This window comes from Copidosoma floridanum, unplaced genomic scaffold (assembly GCF_036245765.1).
Source record: "Copidosoma floridanum isolate Cflo_tuat_1 unplaced genomic scaffold, Cflo_Japanese_pri ptg000014l, whole genome shotgun sequence".
Lineage (NCBI taxonomy): Eukaryota > Metazoa > Arthropoda > Insecta > Hymenoptera > Encyrtidae > Copidosoma > Copidosoma floridanum.
This window is the reverse complement of record NW_028321891.1, coordinates 3,902,763-3,924,871: the sequence shown is the minus strand read 5'-3', so window position 1 is coordinate 3,924,871 and position 22,109 is coordinate 3,902,763. Positions and strand designations below refer to the sequence as shown.

The 22,109-nt window shown below is 41.2% G+C and overlaps 2 protein-coding genes across 3 annotated transcripts in view; one reads left to right on the top strand and one right to left on the bottom strand.

Annotated features, from left to right (window-relative positions):
* The window catches only part of rsh (Rap GTPase activating protein radish), a 52,152-nt gene extending 38,360 nt beyond the window's left edge, over positions 1-13,792 (top strand). Inside the window, exons 11-25 of the mRNA XM_089592144.1 lie at positions 56-167; positions 6,384-6,486; positions 6,564-6,736; positions 8,996-9,303; positions 9,371-9,588; positions 9,658-10,054; positions 10,124-10,361; positions 10,428-10,599; positions 10,696-10,935; positions 11,013-11,168; positions 11,918-12,078; positions 12,674-12,783; positions 12,865-13,224; positions 13,328-13,486; positions 13,564-13,792. Coding sequence (XP_089448270.1) covers positions 56-167; positions 6,384-6,486; positions 6,564-6,736; positions 8,996-9,303; positions 9,371-9,588; positions 9,658-10,054; positions 10,124-10,361; positions 10,428-10,599; positions 10,696-10,935; positions 11,013-11,168; positions 11,918-12,078; positions 12,674-12,783; positions 12,865-13,224; positions 13,328-13,486; positions 13,564-13,719 — 3,063 coding nt within the window. The 3' untranslated portion in view covers positions 13,720-13,792. The remainder of the gene's footprint in view (positions 1-55; positions 168-6,383; positions 6,487-6,563; positions 6,737-8,995; positions 9,304-9,370; positions 9,589-9,657; positions 10,055-10,123; positions 10,362-10,427; positions 10,600-10,695; positions 10,936-11,012; positions 11,169-11,917; positions 12,079-12,673; positions 12,784-12,864; positions 13,225-13,327; positions 13,487-13,563) is intronic.
* A 5,177-nt stretch (positions 13,793-18,969) lies between these two features.
* On the bottom strand, positions 18,970-21,472 carry Tip60 (Histone acetyltransferase Tip60). 2 transcript variants are annotated; one of them, XM_089591931.1, is made up of 5 exons: positions 21,371-21,472; positions 21,200-21,266; positions 20,842-20,910; positions 19,645-20,737; positions 18,970-19,543 (listed from the first exon to the last, which is right to left on the bottom strand). In XM_089591931.1, the coding sequence occupies exons 1-5, from the start codon at positions 21,413-21,415 to the stop codon at positions 19,435-19,437; spliced, it is 1,383 nt and encodes a 460-aa protein (XP_089448057.1). In that variant the 5' UTR covers positions 21,416-21,472; the 3' UTR covers positions 18,970-19,434. The 2 variants fall into 2 exon arrangements, with proteins under 2 accessions (XP_089448057.1, XP_014206774.1); XM_014351288.2 differs by having other exon boundaries at positions 21,209-21,266.
* Between the last annotated feature and the right edge of the window lie 637 nt (positions 21,473-22,109).

The following is a 22,109-nucleotide window of genomic DNA, read 5'->3' as shown; positions in this document are numbered from 1 at the left end:
GGTAGGAGTAGACGTGCTCGGCTTGGTAAGCCTCACCTCTGGTGATTCTCGACAGGTGCAGCGTTACCGGGGTCGCCGCGACAGCTCGGCGCAGATAACGGACGGGACTTTCGCCTCGATGACGGTCGAGACGTCGAGCACGTTTTTCGACACGAGCACGCAGACGGGTAAGCCATACGTACATATACACGCAATCAAACCTGCAAGCGGGATAAGGGGGGGGGTAGGGGTTGGAAAGAAGCGCTTTGAATTATCGCGCCACGCGTTACACCTCACATGCGCGATCGAGAATACATAGTGTGTCCTTCGGCTGGGCGCTCGCACCCTCGGCTCGACGACGCGTGCGCACCCCCGACCACCTATACGTACCGTGGCCGTGCAGCCACAGTCCCACGAGGTGGTGGAACAACGGAGCACAGCTGCCTAGACAAACGCATAACAGCAGCTGCAGGCGGGGGCGTAAGGTCGCCCGCGACTCCGCGCTGAATGGCTCGCGTCAACGACAAACAAACAAATGGACGATAGTTTTTTCTTTTTTTTATTTATTCATTTATTCATTTTTTTTTTTTTTTTTATTTGTTACCACTCGCGAGTGTATTACATAGAGTGCGTTGGTGCGTGATCTTGGATCCTTCGGGCCGAGGATGGAGGACGAGGAGGAGCAGCCCGACGGATAGCCCCGCACTGGACTGCACGGTAATTACAGCCAGCCCTTACATGCCCGCGGTCCAGCAGGTGTCTACGAGGTTAGCATCCCTCCCTGGCTGTGGTTTTGTGTATTAGCTAGGTTTGTTTATTTTATTTTATTTTTTTTTTGGCCACCCCTTCCCCGTTTCTCTCGGAATTTCGGAGAAACAACGACGCCTCTGCTCTCTCTTTCTCTCCCTGTGTTTACGTCTAAAGCCCCAGCCTGCCTGTCAGTTAACCACCAACGCCCCCTCCGTTGCACGTGTGGCGGTAGGCACGCGTTACGATCTTCCTCCGAGGGGGAGAAGAAAAAGAAAAAAAAAAAAAAATTGCCCTGGTTCCCGTGCACCGGGGCACAATAGTATGGGGACCACCTGTAGGAGGACCGTGCGGTTAAAAAGGGCATGCCGGCCCGCTGAGATACACATCTCGCGTGTCGGGCCGCAGTTTCTTGCGGACGCTTGGTACTTTGGCCAGTTTGTGTTTCTTATCGCGAGAGTTGGCCTTCGCGCGAGTCCCTCGTTTTGCTTTTCGCGCACGGCCTCTCCGGCCTCGATGTTTCATTCATTAGGTGCTCCGTGTGGGTACGTATCGTATAGGGGGGGGGGGCAACGTGACTCGGGGTATAACGCGTGTGCGTGCGTAGGAGGAACGTAAAGGGCTCCCCCAACCACTATCATCGGCATCCTTGAATCGCCCCCCCCCCTCCTTTCCTCCCTTTTCTGATGTAGATACACGCGTGGCACTGCTGAGGGATGTGTTTTTTTTTGTCCTTTCGGTGAGACTCTTTTTTTCTTTCAGCTCCTCCCTGTTTTTTTTTTTCTGTTCCCTCGCTTTGAGCTCTCTCGTTTGCACTGAAATCGAAGAAAGCCCCCCCCCCCCTTTTAATGTACCTTTTTCATGTGCTCGGCTACCCGATACCCCTCGGCTAATTTACCTACGCGGCTTCATTTTTCTTCACCTTCGGCCGTTTCGCGCTGTTTTTACGACCTTCCCCTCCCCCAACTGCTCCTTCCGATTCACGCGACCGTCCGTTTATGGAAGGTGAACAAAAACACCCGCTCGGTTGGTGTGCTCGTGCATTGTCGGGTTAAAAATAATGAATTTTAAAATTACCACCATAGCCGTCGGCTTATTGATTATTTGTTTGCATCGGGATATTTTTCTCAATGCTAGTAGAGCTGTACCGTATCCTTGGAACGGCGGCTTTTATGTACTTTGGCTCGCGTGTCTCATAAAAATTACCAACGCCTCTTTCTATCGACTCTGTTGGGCAGACTAGCGATGAAAATTGTCAAATCGGTTAACAAAGCGTTTTGCGACCTTAGCATCTGGCGTATTTTTCAAGAATTTCCATCAAAGCTTGATTTTTCTTTTCCCCCCTCCCCAAAGTTTCGAGCTCGTCCTTCAGAAACTATTCTAATTTAAGAAATTCTTCTCGCCGCATAATAAATCATCCGTTAAGAAACGAAGTAGGTATAAGGTACATAGGCACTCGAAAGACGAGCCGAGGCTCAATGTATACGAGGGTGCGCTTACACACGCACCCCCGAGTGGGTACAATTTGCGGAATTCCGAGTATCGAGTTTTCTAATGAAGAAATTCATTTAGCTCCCCGAGAAGTCCTTGCCAACTTCCCGTGCAAAATTAATGAGATTCCTCCGGCTGGTCTCTCGTAACCGTGTACTACGTATTATACCATCCCCCGAGTGGTTCAGCTACGAAAAGTCGACACACGCAGCAGTTGGGTCCATGCAACATATGTATATATATCAGGAAAAATCCTCTTAGCTCTTTCTCTCGATCCGCACCCCACCAATTACAAGGATCGCGCGTCAGAAACGTAAAACGCCTCGGGGATAACTTTTTTTGTTCCCTTTTCTGTTCGGGCGCAGAAAAGCCGGGGTGATAGGAAAGACAGAGAGCCATACGGAGATTTTGTCCTCCTCCCCCGAGCACCGCAGTCGATAAGTCGCAACGAAGGGATTACTCGGCCGTAAACTTTCTTGTTTTCCCTCACAAGGTGTACATGTATATATACATGTGGGCGCGTGGGGCGATTAATCTCCGTCGTCTCTGCCGCTGAAATCATCCAAGTTGCTCACGTTTCACGAGCAATTTTTCGGCCCGTTCCTAAATGTATATCGTTCATTAAGGGCTGATCCCTCGGTCATTTTTATACCTCCGCGTTGTGCTCCCGCTTTGTTTTTGAATTTCGCCGCAGCCCATCAGTCGTGCACACACACGCAGTAGGGGTAAAATAATCACCGGCTCTCCATCGTTGGACGCACCCGAGTGTATCGGATAGCGCGTATACATAACGTAGAGCTCATCGGATGAGACGGCCGCTCGATTTTCCCACTCATCTGTTTTCCCATTCCTCCTCTCGTGCTCACGCACGCTATACTCCATTGGCACGTTTGTACATTATCTTCCATACGTATGGAACGTATTTTCTGCAACGGGCATACATTTTTTTTTTTTTTTTTCCTCCTACGTGTACTCTATTGATGGCAAAACGAACGGTGTCGGTATATCAACGCCGTGTTTACCACGGCTCACGGGCGCTCCGTGGGTTTAATCGGGGGATGAATGGCGAGAGAATTCAATTTTAGCCGCATACATGCCCTGCGTGTTTTTTTCTCCCCACCCCCCCCCCGTCCTCACCTTTTTTTCTCCTTCATATACACAATATAATGCTCTGTTCGCGATATCGATCGACTGCTGAAGCTGCTTTTATTGCTCTCTCTCTCTCTCTCTCTCTGCTCTGCTGCTCCGTTTTTACGTAAGCTTTTTCCATCGATTTAGTTACGAAATCATTTTTTCACCCCTTCGAAGTACAATTTTTCACGTGGCAAAAAAAAAAAAGTTTGCATTGCCATGGTGTTTTTGCACTCGATTGTTCGAACGACTCGCACCAAATACGCACAAAAAGTAGTACGGGTGTGCAAATAAAACTGCGGGGGATGAGGGGAAAAAAAATGGGAGATAAAAGCACGGGGTATAAGTAACACTTACCTGTGGACGGATAACCGATTCGCGCGACGAGAAACAAGAGCAGTGGGGGCAGAGCAGGCGGGGGAGGAAGAGAGCTACAGGGGCTGCTTCGAATGGGAAATTCGATTCTCGGTACAATTGAATTAGCCTTCCAATCCCATGTCTAATGGACTTTTAATTGAAAATTTTCTTTTTTCATCGAGCCCCGCTGGACGCCCGAGTTAAGAACAGCCGAGCTAAGAGGGGGTGCCGGCTTTTCACTGCACCGCTCAATTTTAAACGTTGCAGGAATTTTTCATTCAATTTTTGTTTACTGTACAATTAAATTTATGACAATCACACCTGCATCATGTAATTTCATATCTAAAAATCATGAAAGGATTTCGCTCTAAGAACTGTAGATGGACCCAGGAGTAAAAATTTTTCATTTAAAAATCGGTTTTTGCGTAACAAGTACGAAAAAATTGTACGAGTGTTGATTGACAGCCACGAGACAACAACTTTTTCCGCGATACACGCAAGGACAATCAATTTGCACGTTGTCAATAAATAAGTATAAGGAAAACTGATTTGAACAAGGACTTACTGCTTGCACATCTTTCGCACAAGGTATACATACGTGTTTTATTTTTTACCATCACTCGCAAACCGTAGCAGTCGGAAAATAGTAACAGAAAACTCGCTACCAACTGCCGGGGAAAGTCAAAGAAACTGGATCAGTAGAAAATGGAGATGCAGCCTCTGAAAGCAAAATAACAGTATTCCAAGGGAAAAAAAATCCAAGGAAGCCTTATTGTTCCCTTGAAAGGAAACTCATGCATTATTTACGGTCTGGAGCCATATTTGGAAAAATACGAATGTACTGTATACACTATTTGTTTTAACCATTTACCTTTTACCTTGACCAAGCGGATGAAATTTTATGATTATAATCAAAAGATTCATCGGTACCTTAATACAATTATTTTTCATACCCTTCGTGTTTGCAGTGGCAAGTTATATGTTTACAGTAACGCACTATTTTCCAAAGATTTATAGGAAATATTCGAGATGTTTACGCGTAAAAGTACTTTTCGCTGTATGGGAAAGAATTTTTCAAACACTTTACTCGAGCGAAAGATATTTGTACGCTCCAACCGAGTGGAAAATATTTTTGTACGCTCGTCTATTTCGTTGGACTCCCGGAAGATCGTTCGAATGAATTTTTCATGCAGAGTATCCTTCAGCTTTTCTCCAGCACTTGATGACGCTCGTCAAAAAAGCCGTGGGGTGAGAAAGTAAAAAGCCATTAGGGGCCCAAGTTTGGATTGTTTTTATTTCTTTAACATTCGACGAATCATTAGAGTTGTCGGGTTTTTTGGGCAAAGGGGATCTCGATACCCACCTGTAAAAATTACGAGACGTCAGGACTGGGACGAATATCTTTTAATTGCCGTCCAACAATCTTTTCCATTGTTTTTAAAAGCCCACAAATCACGGCTGAATCAAGATCTTAATTGTAGGCCACTGTGTGGTAATCGGCGCCAAAAGTCTTATCGTTTCGAGTCCGAAAAAAAAAAAAAAATCGGAGGAGCATTTAGCTCGCGTTAAGAATACGTAAACTTCTCGGTATATTCACGAGAGACGCGTGCACGCGGGGATCGGGTCAAAGGGAGCTTTAATTTCCGGGAGATATTCCTGACGGATAGGAATACTACGGACGAGGAGCCGTTGCTTGTTCGTGTATTCAAATGGTCGCCCTTGAAGGTCCGACAAACCACGTTAACTCGAAACGAAATCGCTCCCAGGGGATCCGTCGAAATTCCTTCCGCACCGGTGGTTCTTTCGCTTACGCGAATCTTCCACGCAACCGGTTTTCTTTTTTTTTCAACTATGATTTCGTAACGTTTTGCACCCCGACGCGATCAAACTTTCACCCAAATAGGGAACACGCGCGCGCGTAAACACGCCCACGTACGCGGCTGTAACGCGATTCGAAAGATCGCCCCGTCACGCGTGGCTCGAGGCAAGAGTTCAAGGCGCGAATCAATTCCCACGTACCCGATACACTCGTGGATACACCCAATCTTCCCCCCCCCCACCTCCACCACATGGCAAAAGAAAACTTCAAGGCTCACGATTTTTATACCCCCCCCCCTCTATACCTTGTTTGGCTGCGATGCATAGAGCGAGAACAGTTGGGGTTTTGTTTTTTCCAATTTGCCGAAGCTGACGAGGCACGAAACGACCCCCCGGCGAATTCCGCCTGTTTATTTACACGGAAGGGAAGAAGAGAGAGCGCAGCCGGCTGTCATCCATCTCCCGCGAGTCCGTATATGAAAATTCCAACGGAGCGGCACGAGCAGGAATCCCACGTACATAGCCGTACAGGGGTGCGAATCGTCTATAAGATAGACGCCCCATATAGACACCTCACACGCACGAGAGCCACACCCTTCGGCATATATAATCGCGCTCGTTAATTGGATTAGAGCGAGCGTCGCGATAATTACGCGTGTGCGCCTGTACACTGATGTGTGCATTTGCGTAGCAAGCGCTGGGAATTAAGTTATAGGTACACCTACGGCGGATACAGATTTTTTCGGGCTGCGTCTGACCGAACGCCGACTCGATCTACTTGCGTGGCTTTTCGAGGCGCGGTCGTTGCCGTTGGGCAGAAAAGAAAAAAAAAACAACAACTTGCGGCGTTTTGATTTCAGAGCCGTCCCCGCTCTACGATAACAACCATTACCACGAGGAGTGCCTGAAATGTAACAGCTGCGGTCTCAACTTGACGGGGCCGAATCAGAAGCGGGCGCGCAGGTATTTGTTTTCCCACCCTCGTATAGCTTTGTCTCGATTTATCAATTATACGATACGCCCGGCGGGTATGCCTATAGGTTCAAGAACCACATTCTCTGTGATCTGCACTTTGCTGACGTGGCGCTGATGGAGTGCTCGGACTTTATGCAACAGTTGCGCAGCTTCAAGCCCCAAAGTTTAGGCTGCGCAGTTGCCAGGAGAAAGTCTTCGACGACCCTCATTTTTCCTCTACCACCGCAAGCTTGTTCAGGTATGATTTACACTATTTTTCCTTCCTTTTTTTTTTTTTCTCATTACAATGACAATAATCATGACGATGTAAAAATACACTCATTGTCCGATGGACGAGCACGTGTACGTGCGACAAAAGAAGATGAAATTTTAACACCACGAGACGACGGCGTGGGGGATTTTTTTTTTTTTCTTTTTCTTTACGGCGCCCTCGTAAATGTTAATGAAAACGTCCTGCTCAAACATTCCGCGGAACATGATCCACACGAGGGGGGGGGGGACAGAAAAGCGATAAAAGCACCGCTGATGAAAACGTCAACCCTTTTTTTTTTCGCTCCGATGACGGCAAATTATCGTTTTTACTGCCCGCGCGTGCCTTGTCGCTTTTTCCATCATCGCGCGGTGAATCGGATCCTTCGGTAAACTAGAAAATCCTCGGCGAGACCGGTGGGACGATTCACTGCTATTGGCACTTCTCCGACGACGTCGGAGGCGTTTGAATATTTGAAACTGAGAAAGAGACAAGGGGGGGAGAGCCACAGGTGGTTCGTCAGCCATCGATTTTCCCCGAGCCGCGCTCTCTTTCCCCCGTTCATTCATAAAGTTGAAGCAGCCCCAAAGCGAAGGAAGGAAACAACAGTCGACGTGAGCTGCGAGGGACGGAGGACAGGAGAGAAGAAAGCGTCCGTAGGCAGGTCACTCTAAGTTCGAATACCAAGCCCCGCTGGATAATAGCTTGGTGTTCTACCTTACAGTGATTTGATTGCGGTGTCGACCACCACCACGCAGCTCTACAACTTCCAGAGGGTGGATTTTGTTCGCGAGGATGCGTTGCCTGGAGTCGCAGTTCGGCGGGGATGAGAGAGAAAAGCCACTTGAGCGAGTTTATCGCGTATACATGCTCTCCGGGAGTTTGATTAGCCGACAAGTATAACGAGATTACTCCTCTCGCTTTACCTATACCCCGATGTCTCGGGCTGTTGTGTACACCTCCGTAATATTGTTTTTTTTTTCTCCGTTTCGTTGAGCTTGGATTTTCGCCGTTATTGCGGGAGACTTTTGTTTTGCCAATCGAAACTTTATTTTATTCGGTCGCACCTTCTGATACGTCGATATAATAATATGTACGTGACAGATTCGATTGATTATGATTATTATACATACATGCGTGTTTTTCGGGGTGCTTACATTGCGAAGCTGACGATTTTATTTAACTACCAATTTGTATCGGAAAATTTTTAAATACAAAATGACACAAGTGCCAGTTCAGTAAAAGAATTTTGAAAAAAGAATTTAGATTAAATAACGTATTTTATTGATTTTTTTTTTTTTTTTTTTTTTTTTTTCAATTAAATGATATCAAAGTAGTATGTGGTACATTTAGGTGAAAGACTTTGTCTTTAATACTTTCCCTAATTGCGGAGTAGGTATACTCGTATTTAGAGCCACGGAAGCTCTGCTTTCACGTCACTGAGTAATGACAAACATAAATTCGTTGGAAGTAATATAAATTGAGGAATCCACAGTCCAAACATTCAACGCTGAAATGGACGCTATATGTGCTCAACTACGCCCCTACCGTTGATTTGATTTGAAACGGTACTTATTCATGCCAAGGCCATAGCGCTCGAATGGCAGTGCGCACAAAAATTTCCAATATACAATTAGAATACAAAATTATTCGTTTCCAATGAAAGAATAACAAAGCTTCAATAACTAGCGCAGTGAACAAATTAATACAATAATAAACAGGCATAGCTATGGTTTGGGTAACAAAATTTGAATTTTTATCGATTTATTGGGATACAGGGACAAAGCTCTCGCAGTAAAATTTTTAATAATTGATGAAATGCTTTATTTGTACTCGATTTTTTGAAGAAACACAAAGTTAGGAGTAAAGTAGGTACTCGACCAATCATTTAAATACTTTTGACCAATACATTTTTTTTTTTTTTTCTTTTAAAACACACTGCATTTATTTTACAGAAGAAGAAGAAAAAAAAGATGTACGAGAAGTAATTAAAAAACAAAAATGTTCAGGATAAATAATAAATAACGTTTAGGGTACAAAAAATAACGTAAAAAAGTATTATTTACAACACCCAAGGCAGCTGCGAAGCAAATTGATGAAACAAAGAAATATCCATTCCTCAAATGAAAACTTGGTGTTGCTTTGCCGGTAAAACCCGTAATCGGCACCTCGCGAAACACGCACCCACCCCATTTTTGTTATCTATAATCGCATTGACCGGGACGGGGGTGTGTAACCGTGCCTCAGACGAGTTCTGCCAAGAGTTCCCGCACAACCTGATCCCGACGCCGGGCTACTGGATCGAGTGCTCGCGCCAACAGATAAACACCGACACGATATACGATGAGAGCGAGAGCGACCGCGAGGTCACGGACATCGAGCAGCAGACCGAGCTCGAGCTCCAGGAGCCCCTCCCGGCCCTCAACAGCGGCAGCAGTTGCTCGATGCGCCACGCCAGTCGGCACGACTACTGCCTGTTCGAGGAGAACGAGCTCGACGGCGACGAGGTGCCCAAAAAGAAGACCGCCATCGAGGAACAATGGGAGAAGAACCAGGTATGCCCAGTCCTCCTCGACGCCACAGTTATCTTCATTCCTATGTGTATGTACACCGAATTTTCAGGGCTTCGAGCTCACCTCCGTCGAGCAGGAGACGTACGAAAAGTACTTTTACGGGACCGAGCACTGGAACTACTTCACGAACGACGAGGACCTGGGCCCCGTCATACTGAGCATCAAGCAGGAGATGCTCAACAACAGGGACCAGTTTCGCATCCTCGTGCGGGCCATCAGCTACACGGTCCACGGCCTCATACCGGCCAGCTGCGTGTTTGCCGACAGGCAAGTTTTTTCTATTACCCTCCCACTCTCTCGGACATGAACGAGCAAAATGGATGTGTCGCCCAACAGGTACAACCGCGAGGAGGTGGTACGTAGTTTGGGCAAGGAGGTTAACATAAACCCACCCCTGACGCTGGGCCAGTTGCCCGACACGCCCGAGGAGCTGCTCAAACTCGACCAGGTGTTTATCAAGTCGGAGCTCAAGGTCGGGGTGATATACGTCAAGGAGGGCCAGTACACCGAGGAGGAGATACTCGACAACAACGACGAGTCGGCGAGCTTCGAGGAGTTTCTCATGATACTCGGGGAAAAGGTGCGGCTCAAGGGCTTCGACAAGTACAAGGGCGGCCTCGACACCGTCCACGACCTCACGGGCCTCTACTCGGTATACACCAACTGGCGCGGCATCGAGATCATGTTCCACGTGTCCACCCAACTGCCCTACGAGAAACACGACCCCCAAAAGGTATACATCTCTATCACTCTCTACAATCATGTGCGTACGTAGGGTGTAAAACCGATCGGTTGGTCGCAGCTCCAGAGAAAACGGCACATCGGCAACGACATAGTCTGCGTCGTTTTCCTCGAGGCGGACAACACGAGCTTCAGCCCGGCTTGCATAAAGTCGCACTTCCTCCACACGTTCATCATCGTAAGGGTCAGTCCGCGCATTAAACGGAAAGTCACGAGGTACGAGGTGTCCGTCGTCACGAGGGACGAGGTGGGCGCGTACAAGCCCTACCTGTGGGAACAGAGCGTCTTCGAACAAACAGGTGAGGACTCGGACCTCGGCTGTCCCCCATAGCTCTACCTATACTTGTGATGTCCATTGGTTTCAGGACCCATGTTCCGAGAGTGGATCCTCACGAAGATCGTCAACGGGGAGCGAGCTAGTTACTCGGCGCCAAAGTTCGCCAGGATGCAGGAGAGGACGAGGAGCCAGATGCTCGAGGACATAGTGGCGAACTTGCAGAACCACGCGGAGACGGGTCAGATACCGAAGCCTTACAGGTACCCTTTTTCTATTGTTTTTTCTCGGTCGAAGGTTTTGTTTTTTTGTTTTTTTTTTTCATCACAAACCAACTTGTGTGTATTATCATCCACCAGGCGTGGGTCGTGGCGGCCGATCGGGTGCATGAGGCCGTCCTCGCCACTGCTCGACTCGGTGAGGGACCAGTTCGAGGACTACGACCAGCTGGCCAAGGACTTTACGAGGGTATTTTTGAACGATTCCGCCAACGTGGCCGTCAACGCGAACCTGTTTGACGTGTCGTTCCTCGTGCCTGGGCCGCACAAACAAAAAGTTCGATTTATCGGGGTACGGGCGATTTTGGGCGTCAGGAGCCGGTGAGTCGACCGTTTGCCTTATTTTATATAGACCCGTACGACAACGATTGGGGGTGACTGGTTGTTTTTTTTTTTAGAGTTTTTCAAGAGATGCTTTACGGAATCCAAGCTGGTTTCGGGAGCCCACAGGTGCCGGTTGCCGAGTTGTTGGCGCGGCCGGCGCCGACGCTGCTGAGCCCCCAAAAGCCAAAGAGCTCCAATTTCCTTCAGGTCCCGGATGTCGAAAGTCCAAGGTGAGTTGATCGTTATTTTTTTTTGTGTCTCTGCTTTTTTATTTTTCGTTACGTGCATTTTGCACTATATTTACTATGTAAAGTGTACAAAGTCAGCTGAAAATGAGACTACGTGAGGCATATTACGTATGTTTATGGGTGTATGTACTCTAAAAATAAGTTAATATTACATGTCGAATGTTTGTATGTTTAATAACGTTTTCCCGTACTATAAATGTTCATTGTAACGGCACATCCATGTCTCCTATCCTCAGAGCACCGCATGATTCTTACAATATTCTATGATGGTCTTACATTTTTTTAAATTATAAACTCTTTCAGCATCGAGCATGTTTTTTTTTTTTTTTTCTTCTCGAAACGTAAATATATTTGTGAAAATTCGTTGTCCGTGATTAGACTCCGTCTGATTAAATCATTGATCTCTGTATGGTAAAGCTGTAGCATGCAGGTATACATGCATATATTTGTGAGCATTTTTAAAAATTTTTCAATCGAAATTCATTGACACTGTAAATTGTGCCATTTATGGTCATTTGGGTGATAAACTTTTCGAGCTTTGGATGTTGTATGTGATGTTAATTTTTATACGGATATTCGATCGATACGATAAGTACGGAAATCTTAGAACGAGAGTCGGAGAAAAAAAAAAAAAGTGAAAAAAGGAAGTATACGGGCGTAGGTGTCCAGCTCCAAATCCCAATAGTGCCGTCTAGCGAGTTTCTGTGAGATACTGGTTCTGATCTGTTTAGGCCTAAAAGCACTCCGTCGTCGCCGATGGTCAAGCGCCACGCGATCTTTTCACGCCTTGGCACGATCACCGCGGGTTGGGGCCGGAGTATCCGCAAGCACGGCAGCAACACCCTCTCCGGCGAGGACCGCAAGCGCTGGTCCAGCTCGCAAGACTGCAGAGGTGCGTAAATATGTGACTTTTTTTTTTTTTTTTTTTTTTCATAAAAAGAGTATGTCTACACGTAAACTATCTACATTTGATAACGTGACAATTTTCAATGCAATATGAAAATGGTCCCAGTCGTATACGCCCATTTAGATCATGAAATACACGTACACAGTAAAAAGTCATGAAAATAGGCCATCTTTAAAATTTACATCTGGTTGACTATTATAAATGGTAAACCTTTTTTTATACAGTTGAGAAAGTTAATAAATCTGGAAAAATACAACTGTGTACCTTTTTTGCCGAAACAATGATCATTTATCCTCGTATCCTTGAGGGCGATCGGACCAAAGCTTATTTATAAAACCGAAGACAATTAATATTTTAAATTGGCAAAAGCTTTGAAAACATATCCATTATTTTTTAAACCTACGCTATTCAACTTTACAGTTTTTTTGTTGAAAACCCCGTAACTTTGTTTGGCTAATATTTAAAAACTGTTGTATAGTAAAAAAAAAAAAAAAAGGAAACCGAATATATTAAATGAGAATTTCATTTACGGGAGAAAAATCGGCTAAATTGTTCTTATTGAATGACGCTGCTGTTCCAGAAAAAGACGCAAAGGACAAAGAAAAAGCCGCCGCCTCGTTAGCCGTGCCGCGCCTCAGCGTTTGCGCGGACGCCCAGAAAGTCGACAGGGCCAAACTAGCCCAGACAGAGGTAACCAATATACATTCACCAAACGTACCTATGCATATACCCGCACTTACGATTGACAAGCTCCATCGACCCCCTCCGCAGTTCGACATCATAGAGTTCGACCCGGAGACGTTCCGCATCCTCCTGGACTACCTGCACACGGGCTCGTGTCCCCTGACCTGCAGCAACATACCCGGCCTCATCTGCGCCGCCGAGCACTACGACCTGCCTGAGCTCCTCCAGGCGTGCTTCCACCACGCGAAGCAATTCCTACGCATCGAGATCGTCTGCGTGATGCTGTGCGCCCTCGAGAACTACTACTGGCGCTACACCTCCGCCTCGGAGCTCGTCAACATGATCCTCGCGTTCGTCGAGACTCGGGCCTTCCAGCTCTTCCAGAACCCGGACTTTCTCACCCTCAGCGAATCCATGGTCCAGATGATCATGAACCGCGGACTCGAGGTCGGCTCGATTGATCTTCATTTTTTTTTTTTTTTTTTTTTTTAATTTTCACATTGTACGAGCTGAAAAATAAAAACAACGACAATAACAATGAAATTCGTAGTTGGTGGAGATAAAGAAGTTCGAGGCCATGCTCGGTTGGGCGAAAAACCGGATAAAAAACAAGTCCGAGGCAGAGGCCAGCGTCGAGTTCAAGGGGATCATGGAGCGGCTCAGCAAGGACCTCAAGCTCTACAGGATCACGCCCCAGGAGCTCATCAAGGTTGGTACCGATGGCCAATAGTTGTGGGTGTACTTACCCGTGTATTCCGGTTGTTGGTATATATGTTGTCCTTGCAGATTGTACTGCCGTCAAAGTCGATAAAGCACGAGAGAATCCTCGAGACTCTGATGTACCAGGCGAACACCGGTATCTACAGGAACGTCGATCACTACCTCGAGGCCTACCACTCGAGCCGAGTGCAGAACCAGGAGAGCTTCGACGCCGGCTTTTAACTAATCGCCACGTTTCTATCGAGTCGATAGTCTCATCTAACAAACGAAGGACACGTACTCTCGGGATAATTAATTGCCGATCTTTGGGCAAAACGTTGAATACTTACCCCCCCCCCCAAACCCCGCGTGTGCCACTTGCGACGATTGCGAGTGCGCGTGTAGGGTATGTATATGTGCAAATGTCGTGTACATTTCCTAGACCTTTTTCACCTGCCTAATGAAGCTTAGCATTGGCCGTAGTTCGCGCTAGCTGTTTACGGTAGTTACGTTCGTCGGACGCGCTGATTGTGGCGTCGAATGGAGTACGCTGTTGTAGACAACGTTGAAGTACTTTTTTTTTTTAGAGAGATTTAATTTTTGATCAAATTTCAGGCGTGTTTCGATGACTCGTTAACAGTACATTGGTTTTCGGTGCTCTTCGTATACGACTTTAGTATTTTATTCCAATTCAATACTTTCGAGCGAATATAGAGACGAAAGATTCCTAATAAAAGACGCGTGTATGAAGGTTTTTTTTCTTTTTCTTTTTTTTTTTTTTTTTTTTTTTTTTTTTTTTTTTTTTTTTTTTTTTTTTTTTTTTGCTAGGCTAGGGGAAATCAAACAAAATGAATAACTTAACTTTGAACAAAGGTTTTTAAAAAGTCTGAAGATGTAAAATATACACATGACTAAATACACTTGAGTATGTTTGCGCAGTGAAGAATTAAGTAAGTGTGAAAAAAAATTCAACAGCAAAACAAATAATGTGTTTGAGTGCTAATAATGGCACAATTTCTAGTTTTTAATGGTGCAAAATGTACGCACGTCCTTGAGACTCGTGTGCTGAAGAGACTGGGGTGGGCGCTTTTTCGAAAGTAAGCGCTCATCTTGACTCGTTGAATTATGTCATAAGTTTAGCCAAGTAAGGGATTACAATACATTTACGGAACACGAGCGTGAAGGCGCTTTTCCGACACTACGCGAACGTGGGAGATGTCGGATTTTTTTTTTTCACAACAGAGCCTGAACATTATTATACTCGCATTCCATGGGCTATTTTCAAATTTCCCAAGCTCTATTGATGAACACGTCGAAACAACATTGTTATAACAAACATACTTGGATTTTGGTCTGCCAAGAAGTACTGGTGTCGAGCATATACAGCTGGTATTTTATAATCATTTTCCAAAGAGAAGAAAAAAAATTAATTAATGAAAAATGTCTTTGCAGTGACAATGACGTATCAGGCGGACATTAAACGAAGTTGCGCTTTAATTTTGGGAAGAAAAAAATATTTCAATAATCACGCCAGTACTTAAAATTTCGACCGAATGTGACAATCTGATATTTAAAAAATATATATATTACATATGATAAATAAAAGTACGATGTAAAAATAATATAAAGAGTGTTAACGTGGAAATTTGATTAATGATGTTAAATATAAAAATACAAAACTCTAGTAAAGAAAAAAAAAACAAGTGTTTGAATTAAAAAAAGAATAATAATAAATTATCGAGAGTTGGTGTTGAATGTAAAAAAAAAAAAAAAAAAAAAATACATATTGCAAGTCTGTTTTGTTTTTCTATCATAGATTTTGTAACTTCAACTTACTCTTTAAGCCGAAAATTCTAAAAGTGTACTCATTTGAGCGGCGAGACCTGCGTATACATTTAGTCGTTCTTACTCATCATTGAGATAAGAGCCAGAAACACTTAGAGTATAAGGACTCTTTGAAAGTTAAAATACAAAAAAAAATTATCAAAGAAATAAAAAAGTTTAGCAAAACTGTAAACGTGAACACACATTCGCGATGATCGAGTGCTCGTTTCATTCCACTCGTGTGATCTAATGTGACAAATAAACATATCGAGATGAAACTTGGCGAATATAGAATAATCACAGTTTTCCGTTTACTTACCCTTTTTTTGATCATTGTCAGAAATTATACAAACATTAAAATGTAAAATAATTGTTGAACATTTATTCTGTTCGCAAAGTCGCTTTAGGTAACAGTTAAAAAAAAAAAAAAAAAAAAAATTTTGTCAAAAAGCTAATTATTTCGAGCTCCGAATGCAGAAATGATATTTTTCATGCAGTCACCCGTAAACACCGTTTTCAATCATTGTTCGAAAATAATATCGGCATTTGAATCGAAATATATACTGTGTACTCAATTCAAAATTAAACACACATAGAGATGTTTATAAGTTGATAAAGATGTATGTGTCTTGGAGGAAATTTAAAACTCAGACGCCTCAAGCCATGAAATTTCCCAATAACATGTTGTAACAAGTCCATACAGCAACAAAATTCTTTGGTCAAGTTTCGAGAGGTGATGACAAAAAAAGTATCCTCCTCACTTTCATCGCAAAGGGAATCATTATTCGAGAGGCGATTGCCAAAACTATTAAGTGTCTTACTGTTCAGACTATCCAGCTGGACACGTGTAGTTTTTCTAGTCTAGTCTTTTTTAAACAACAAACTCGATCTTGCCAATCAAAAGATTATTAAAAAATTTTTTCGACAATTTTCAAGTGTTAAAAAACATTTGGATTCTCCAAAGCAGTGCAGGCATTGCTTCATCACATGAAAAATAATTTTATCAATGAGAATACATTTTCATTGAGGAAAATCTCATTGTGTAAATACATATTATATCGTTTGTTTGTCCAGCTGTATTGTCTATCGTTCTGTATGCAAATATATATATATATAAACAAAAATAAATTAATATATAAATTGTATTGCTGAGAAAAAAATGTTACATCAGAAGATTTAAAAAAAAAATAATACGCTAAGGATACGTACGGAAAAATATGTACAAATGATGAAGAAAAACATTTTTTGAGCCACGTAGTAGGGTAGCAACGAGTGTTGAAAACTATTAAACCTACATAAAGCTAAAGGAATGCCTTTTTTGATAACCAAGCAATGCGTCAGTTCGTTGCAAATCATGAAATTTCTAATAAATTTTATTTATGATGCGTTAATTGAGGCAGAAATACAAAGTCGATAAAACATAGTGACAAACAGTTTCTGTGCCAGTTAAACGTGAACAAAAAAAAACTTGTAAGTTAATGCCGGTACCATGATATAGTATAGTTTTTCAAAAGATTAGATTTCATAACTGATCGAATAACCAATTATTATACTATACACTCGAGTTTAACATTTTTCGAATGATGAGTAGAATAAAATGACATTTATAATTCCGTTTGCAATAACCATCGTTCTAGTTTTCTTTTATAAGGTTTATGTATTTTATTTTAGAAATTTCCTTTGAGAAAATCTTGATACCCAATAAAAACGTAAATAAGCTAAATAAGTAGCTAAAGACTACGCTTTTGCATAAATAAGGTACAACTGATACATTTATCACCAGAGCAACAAGTTTAATTATAATGTACATAATATCGTGTAAAAAAAAATTTTATTTTTTCGAGGCTTTTAAGTGTGTTATTTCAATACATTGCCCTGCAATAACAGTTAAAACCGTTAGATGCTGTAAAATAATTTTATGAAAAATTTAAAACGATTTTCATCATTGCCATTGTCCTGTCGGCAGGCCAGAAAAAATATAAAATATGAAAAAAAATTTATGAATTGGAAATAGTCAATTTTTGTTATAGAATGGTTTGTTATTAAATATTGAACAAAAAATTTGCATGCTGATGTATGGTTTTTCATTAAAAACGATTTTCGTCGGTATAAATCATTAAGTTAACATTATAAGAAATTTGAAAAAAAATCCGTTAAAAAGAAGATTGCGTTTTCTTTATCAAAATACACTTTTTTTGTGGAAAGTCCGTTTATTTCCATTTGTTGCGATCTAGAATGTTGTAAAGCTAAAAAACCGATTTTTTTTTCACGCACTATAAATGGTCGTTTCAAGTGTGATTATGCTTTTTGATCTGGTGAAAATAAAGTCGTGCCTGAAAACGTATCTTCGTACAAATAAAAGAGAAAAATGTAAAACAATACAAAAGAATTATTTTACAAAGCACGTATGTCTAAATAATAGTTCCGTGTCATACTACTAACGCATTGAAAATCGTACAAAGTTAAAAAAAAAAGTACATCTGTAACCGTTAAGGTATTTGCTGTGTGTGAACTCTCGACAAATGATTATAATCAGCTGCCGTCTTTTAAGTCAGTCGTTGTTAATGTTGTTACATTGTTGTTGTTATACGGATCTGTAAAGGCGATCAGCATAATCACGCGACTTCAATTGCGAATTTGTGGGCTGTAATGAAAATTCTTGAATGTCAGGCGTAATTAAAGTGCTGCTTCGCTTTCGATGCATCGCACTTCAAGTATACGTGCAAAAATGTGGATTCGAAAAAAAAGTCTACATAAATATTGTGTTTAAATATTGCGTTGTACAAAGGTGCGTGAGTACATATATATATATATATATATACGTCTGCTGTCCATAATTTTCAAATGAATGCGATAATCATACACGTTAGATGTTGCTCATGACTTATCATAATTTTGTACGATTCGCGTAATAAGAATGAACTCTCATCATTTATATATGTACATATATTTAGATAAAACTTCATCTGACGACGCGTCAAGTATTTAAACTGATTGTAATTTGTTTTGCCGTTAATTTATTACATTTTTTACATTTGTACCATATTTTCATGAATTAGGCTTTTATTTCTTGTGTGCGTCATTTTTAATCGTTAAAATAAAATTACTTAATGTTATTCCAATGTTCAATATGAGCATACATTTATTTTGTCAATAATATGCGATAAATATAATTTAGGGACGATCGCTTTTTTGCTGTTGTTTTTAAGATTATTTTTTTCAAAGCTTCAATACCGTGTAGCATCAGTTTGAAGAAAAAAAATCAACCGCACAATGTAATGAAAATCGTATTGTTTTCCTTCCATTCATTCAATTTCGATATTTATAAAGTGTAGTACATGATGAGCGAGATTCCCACAGCACTCGTCACGTTGCTGCTCTCGCGTGGTTATTATAACGAAAAATAATAAACTCAAAATAAGCTGTGAATAAAGAAATAAATTGTATGAAAAATGATTAATTGTATGAAGCTACTGTGATGTTACTGTTGAATATAATGAAAAAATATATACATATACATCTATATACAAAAAAAAAATTCCTCAAGTTCAATGTAGCATACATGTGTATTATTGAATAATACCTTTTTTTCATAGTTGGAAACGTTTCTTTTTATTTTTCAAATTCTAGTAAATTGTAACATTTTTACATGGATTTTGAGTCCGCATAGTAATTTTTTTTTCGAGTGCTCCTAATTTATATTTTATTTTACAAATACTACTAACTTTAAGAAGAAAAAAAAAGAACTAAAATTCGTTCGTGGTCTTGTCTTATATAAAATCATATTTATTTACATTTATACACTATTGATGAATGTCTGTACAATTTATCCATCATGATTGATCAGCATAATGAAGATTGATTTATTTCGACTTACTGAGTCTGTTTTAAAAATTGTAGTCTAGTCACTATATTAAAATGTGTTTCCTGGCTTTTGAATAAAAGGTATATAAGCCCATGCTTATTCAAAGCCAGATACAGTCTTTTTAAAATTCTAGATGCGCGGTTGTATGTACAAGTTTGTACATATGTATGTATAAATATCTATCTTACACAGTCACTTTTAAATTTATGAAACATATTCAAAAAAATTATGTGACAAACTAATTGTTTTTATTGTCCATTAAACCAAATTCACCATTTAGCCCTAATACTCCAATCCTTTGCTGACCAATGCAAACACCTTGAGTCTATTCTTGTTTTTCGTTTCTGCATAGCATCCGTGTGTTCCTTGATAGTTTCGCTACAAAAATGAAAATAAATTTTAATGATTATCAAGAAACTTTTAAAAGAGAAAAAGGTGACCTTCGTAAATTGGTAAAAAAATTACAAACTCAAACTCACCTATTGATTGTGATGATGTATTGTCCCTTGTAATAATTAATTAAATTAAGATTCTGTAAGGTAGAGATCACATCCTCTTTTTTAATAGAAGTTATATCACAAATCTCTCCAATGGTAATTTGGGGTTTTTCGTTTTCACCTTGAGGCTTCGTGTTAAGTAAAATTTCTAAAATAGTGTGCGCCCAATAACTACGATAAGACAACAACCCTAAATCTGACAGGGGCTTTTCAGGAGATCCTGTCTTGCCTTCGTGCTTTGAAAGTTCATATGAAAACTCTATAAGTAATTTACCATATCCCATTCTTTGATACTGAGGCATTGTAAGAATACATGCAACATTATAATCTTCCGTTGACTCTTTTTCCTTAGAAAAGTAGCCTACTATGTGAAATCCTCTATTATCAAATTCAGTCATTACATAAAACAAAAATGGATCAGTATCGTAGTAGAGTGTTTTATGGTCTAGAAATAATTTAGCTAATAGACACAGATTTTGAGCATAACTTTTGTTTTTCCTTCCATCAATCTCAAAGAAGGATATTGATCCGTTTCTATATATCTCATTGCCTGGTGGGTGTCGCAAGTTACATTTGGCCAAGTGTCTTTCCAAGCACTTTCTACTTTTTCGGTACTTTAAGCAGAATTCACAGATATATATACAAGAAAGATTGACCATCTCTGGAGGGTAAGGACTGAAGTACCAAGGTTTTATTCTATGCTTCCCAAGTTCAATCAAATCAATATTTTTCATTCTTGTCACAACATCATCATGATGATGAGACACCAGAGAACCTGTTGGTCTTGGACCAGCAGAAGATTGCTGTTGTGGTGGACCATCTTGGGAGTCATCATTTTCAATAAAATTCGCTTTTCTTTTCCTATTAATCTTTTTTTGCAATGCAGCTTGGAGCACAACTGATCCATTAACGGGTTCACTACTAACACTACTTGGACTCTGAGGCCTGCTAGGTACTTGCTTTTTTGGAGTAGCTGCTCCAGTCCCAGGTGCAGTTGCTCCATCTCTCTGTGGAAATTGAACTTTTCTTGTATCCAAACAATCCTCCGACACCCATTCGTCTAACCTTTTGTTGACTGAAAAATACAGACTTACATGACTACGAGCAAGTGAATGCCTAAACTTTTATCACATGACAATGTTTCTATAGTAAACTTTGATGATTGAAAAAATCACTTACAGTCCACGTAATGAATGTAATATTCCTTTACACCTTCCCCATCTTTTATGCTTATGATTTCGGCAAGAGCTAGAATCAGAACAATTGTTAGAAACAAGAACATAGTTTATCTTAAATGTTTGTGTAAAAGACAATTCCTATGTATAGAGTAAACATTAAACGCATTGATTAAGCAGTTAATTTTGACAGAAAACCCGAGGGAGCTGTGTGCTGTTGTACTCTAGAAGATGGTACTGGTTGTGATCGTAACATCAATAACAAAGTGTTTGAGAGATAAAAAGAGGTATGCCAATGAATTGAGACAAAACTATGTCAAACAATAATAGAAATGTAGTCATGCAGTGTAAATAATACTCAAAAAACTCACGCCAATCTTGTGTGCCATTCATTCGAACCGGTAAACGACATCCTTCTATCAGAGAATTCTAAAAGTGAGGTTAGAAAATTGAATAACAAAATTTCATCACTTTCGTTAAAATCTTGAGTAAAATTGGAGATACAAGTATACTGTCAAGTCCCAAAATCTTACCACAGAGTCGCATATTGTTTCCCTTTCGTCGTGTTCTTCGATCATTTCAATTAAAAATTTCAACGTTATCACCTACGACAAGTACCCCTTCAGCCTAGCCTAGCAGCCACCAAACAGTGTTTTGAAGAAGCAGCAGCCGCGGAGCAACAAGGTGCATTCGCAAGTATACGATCGCCGCGATAAAAACGCATATAGTGTCCTAGAATCATCAGACGGTAAGTACTTACACATCCTTACCTACTATCGACTTTTTTTTTTCTTTTTTTTTTTCAATAAATAGCTGTATATAAATGTATAATAAATATTAAATGATTATTGTGATATTTACAGCTTTTATAATAAACGTAAACATTTTTTATGTTGAAGAGCACCGTTTATCGAATTGTGGAGTAAGAACTTAATGAAAAACATTTTAAATAGTGCAATTTGCTTTCGCGTCCCGTGGAATTGGCGGGATCCGAAACGGTTCAAATTTAGAAATTCCAATAATCCCGCGTCCGGTTCATCTGTTTCGTTTTTCAAGTAAGTAAATATTGTTGCTTTTTGTAAATCTACGTGCAGGTATAGCAATATTTATAATGTTGCGAAATGAACTTACGTGTTATATTACCATATTATTTAGTTTACAAACATCGTTAATAATAACAGTCGTGCACTTTTTGTAATTCAGTGGCGCATTTTCAAGTTAACGACAGACACCAGCTTCTAACCTCTACGCAATGACGGCGGAGGCTACTTT

Bases quoted from the DNA above. Each gene is read 5' to 3' on its own strand.
- Tip60 (XM_089591931.1), bottom strand. From the start codon at position 21,415: ATGATCGAAGAACACGACGAAAGGGAAACAATATGCGACTCTGTG. The intron at 20,911-21,199 runs TTGAGTATTATT...TTCTGATTCTAG, and splicing joins ACAAGATTGGCGTGAGTTTT to CTCTTGCCGAAATCATAAGC. The intron at 20,738-20,841 runs GTAAGTGATTTT...TGTATTTTTCAG, and splicing joins TTACATTCATTACGTGGACT to TCAACAAAAGGTTAGACGAA.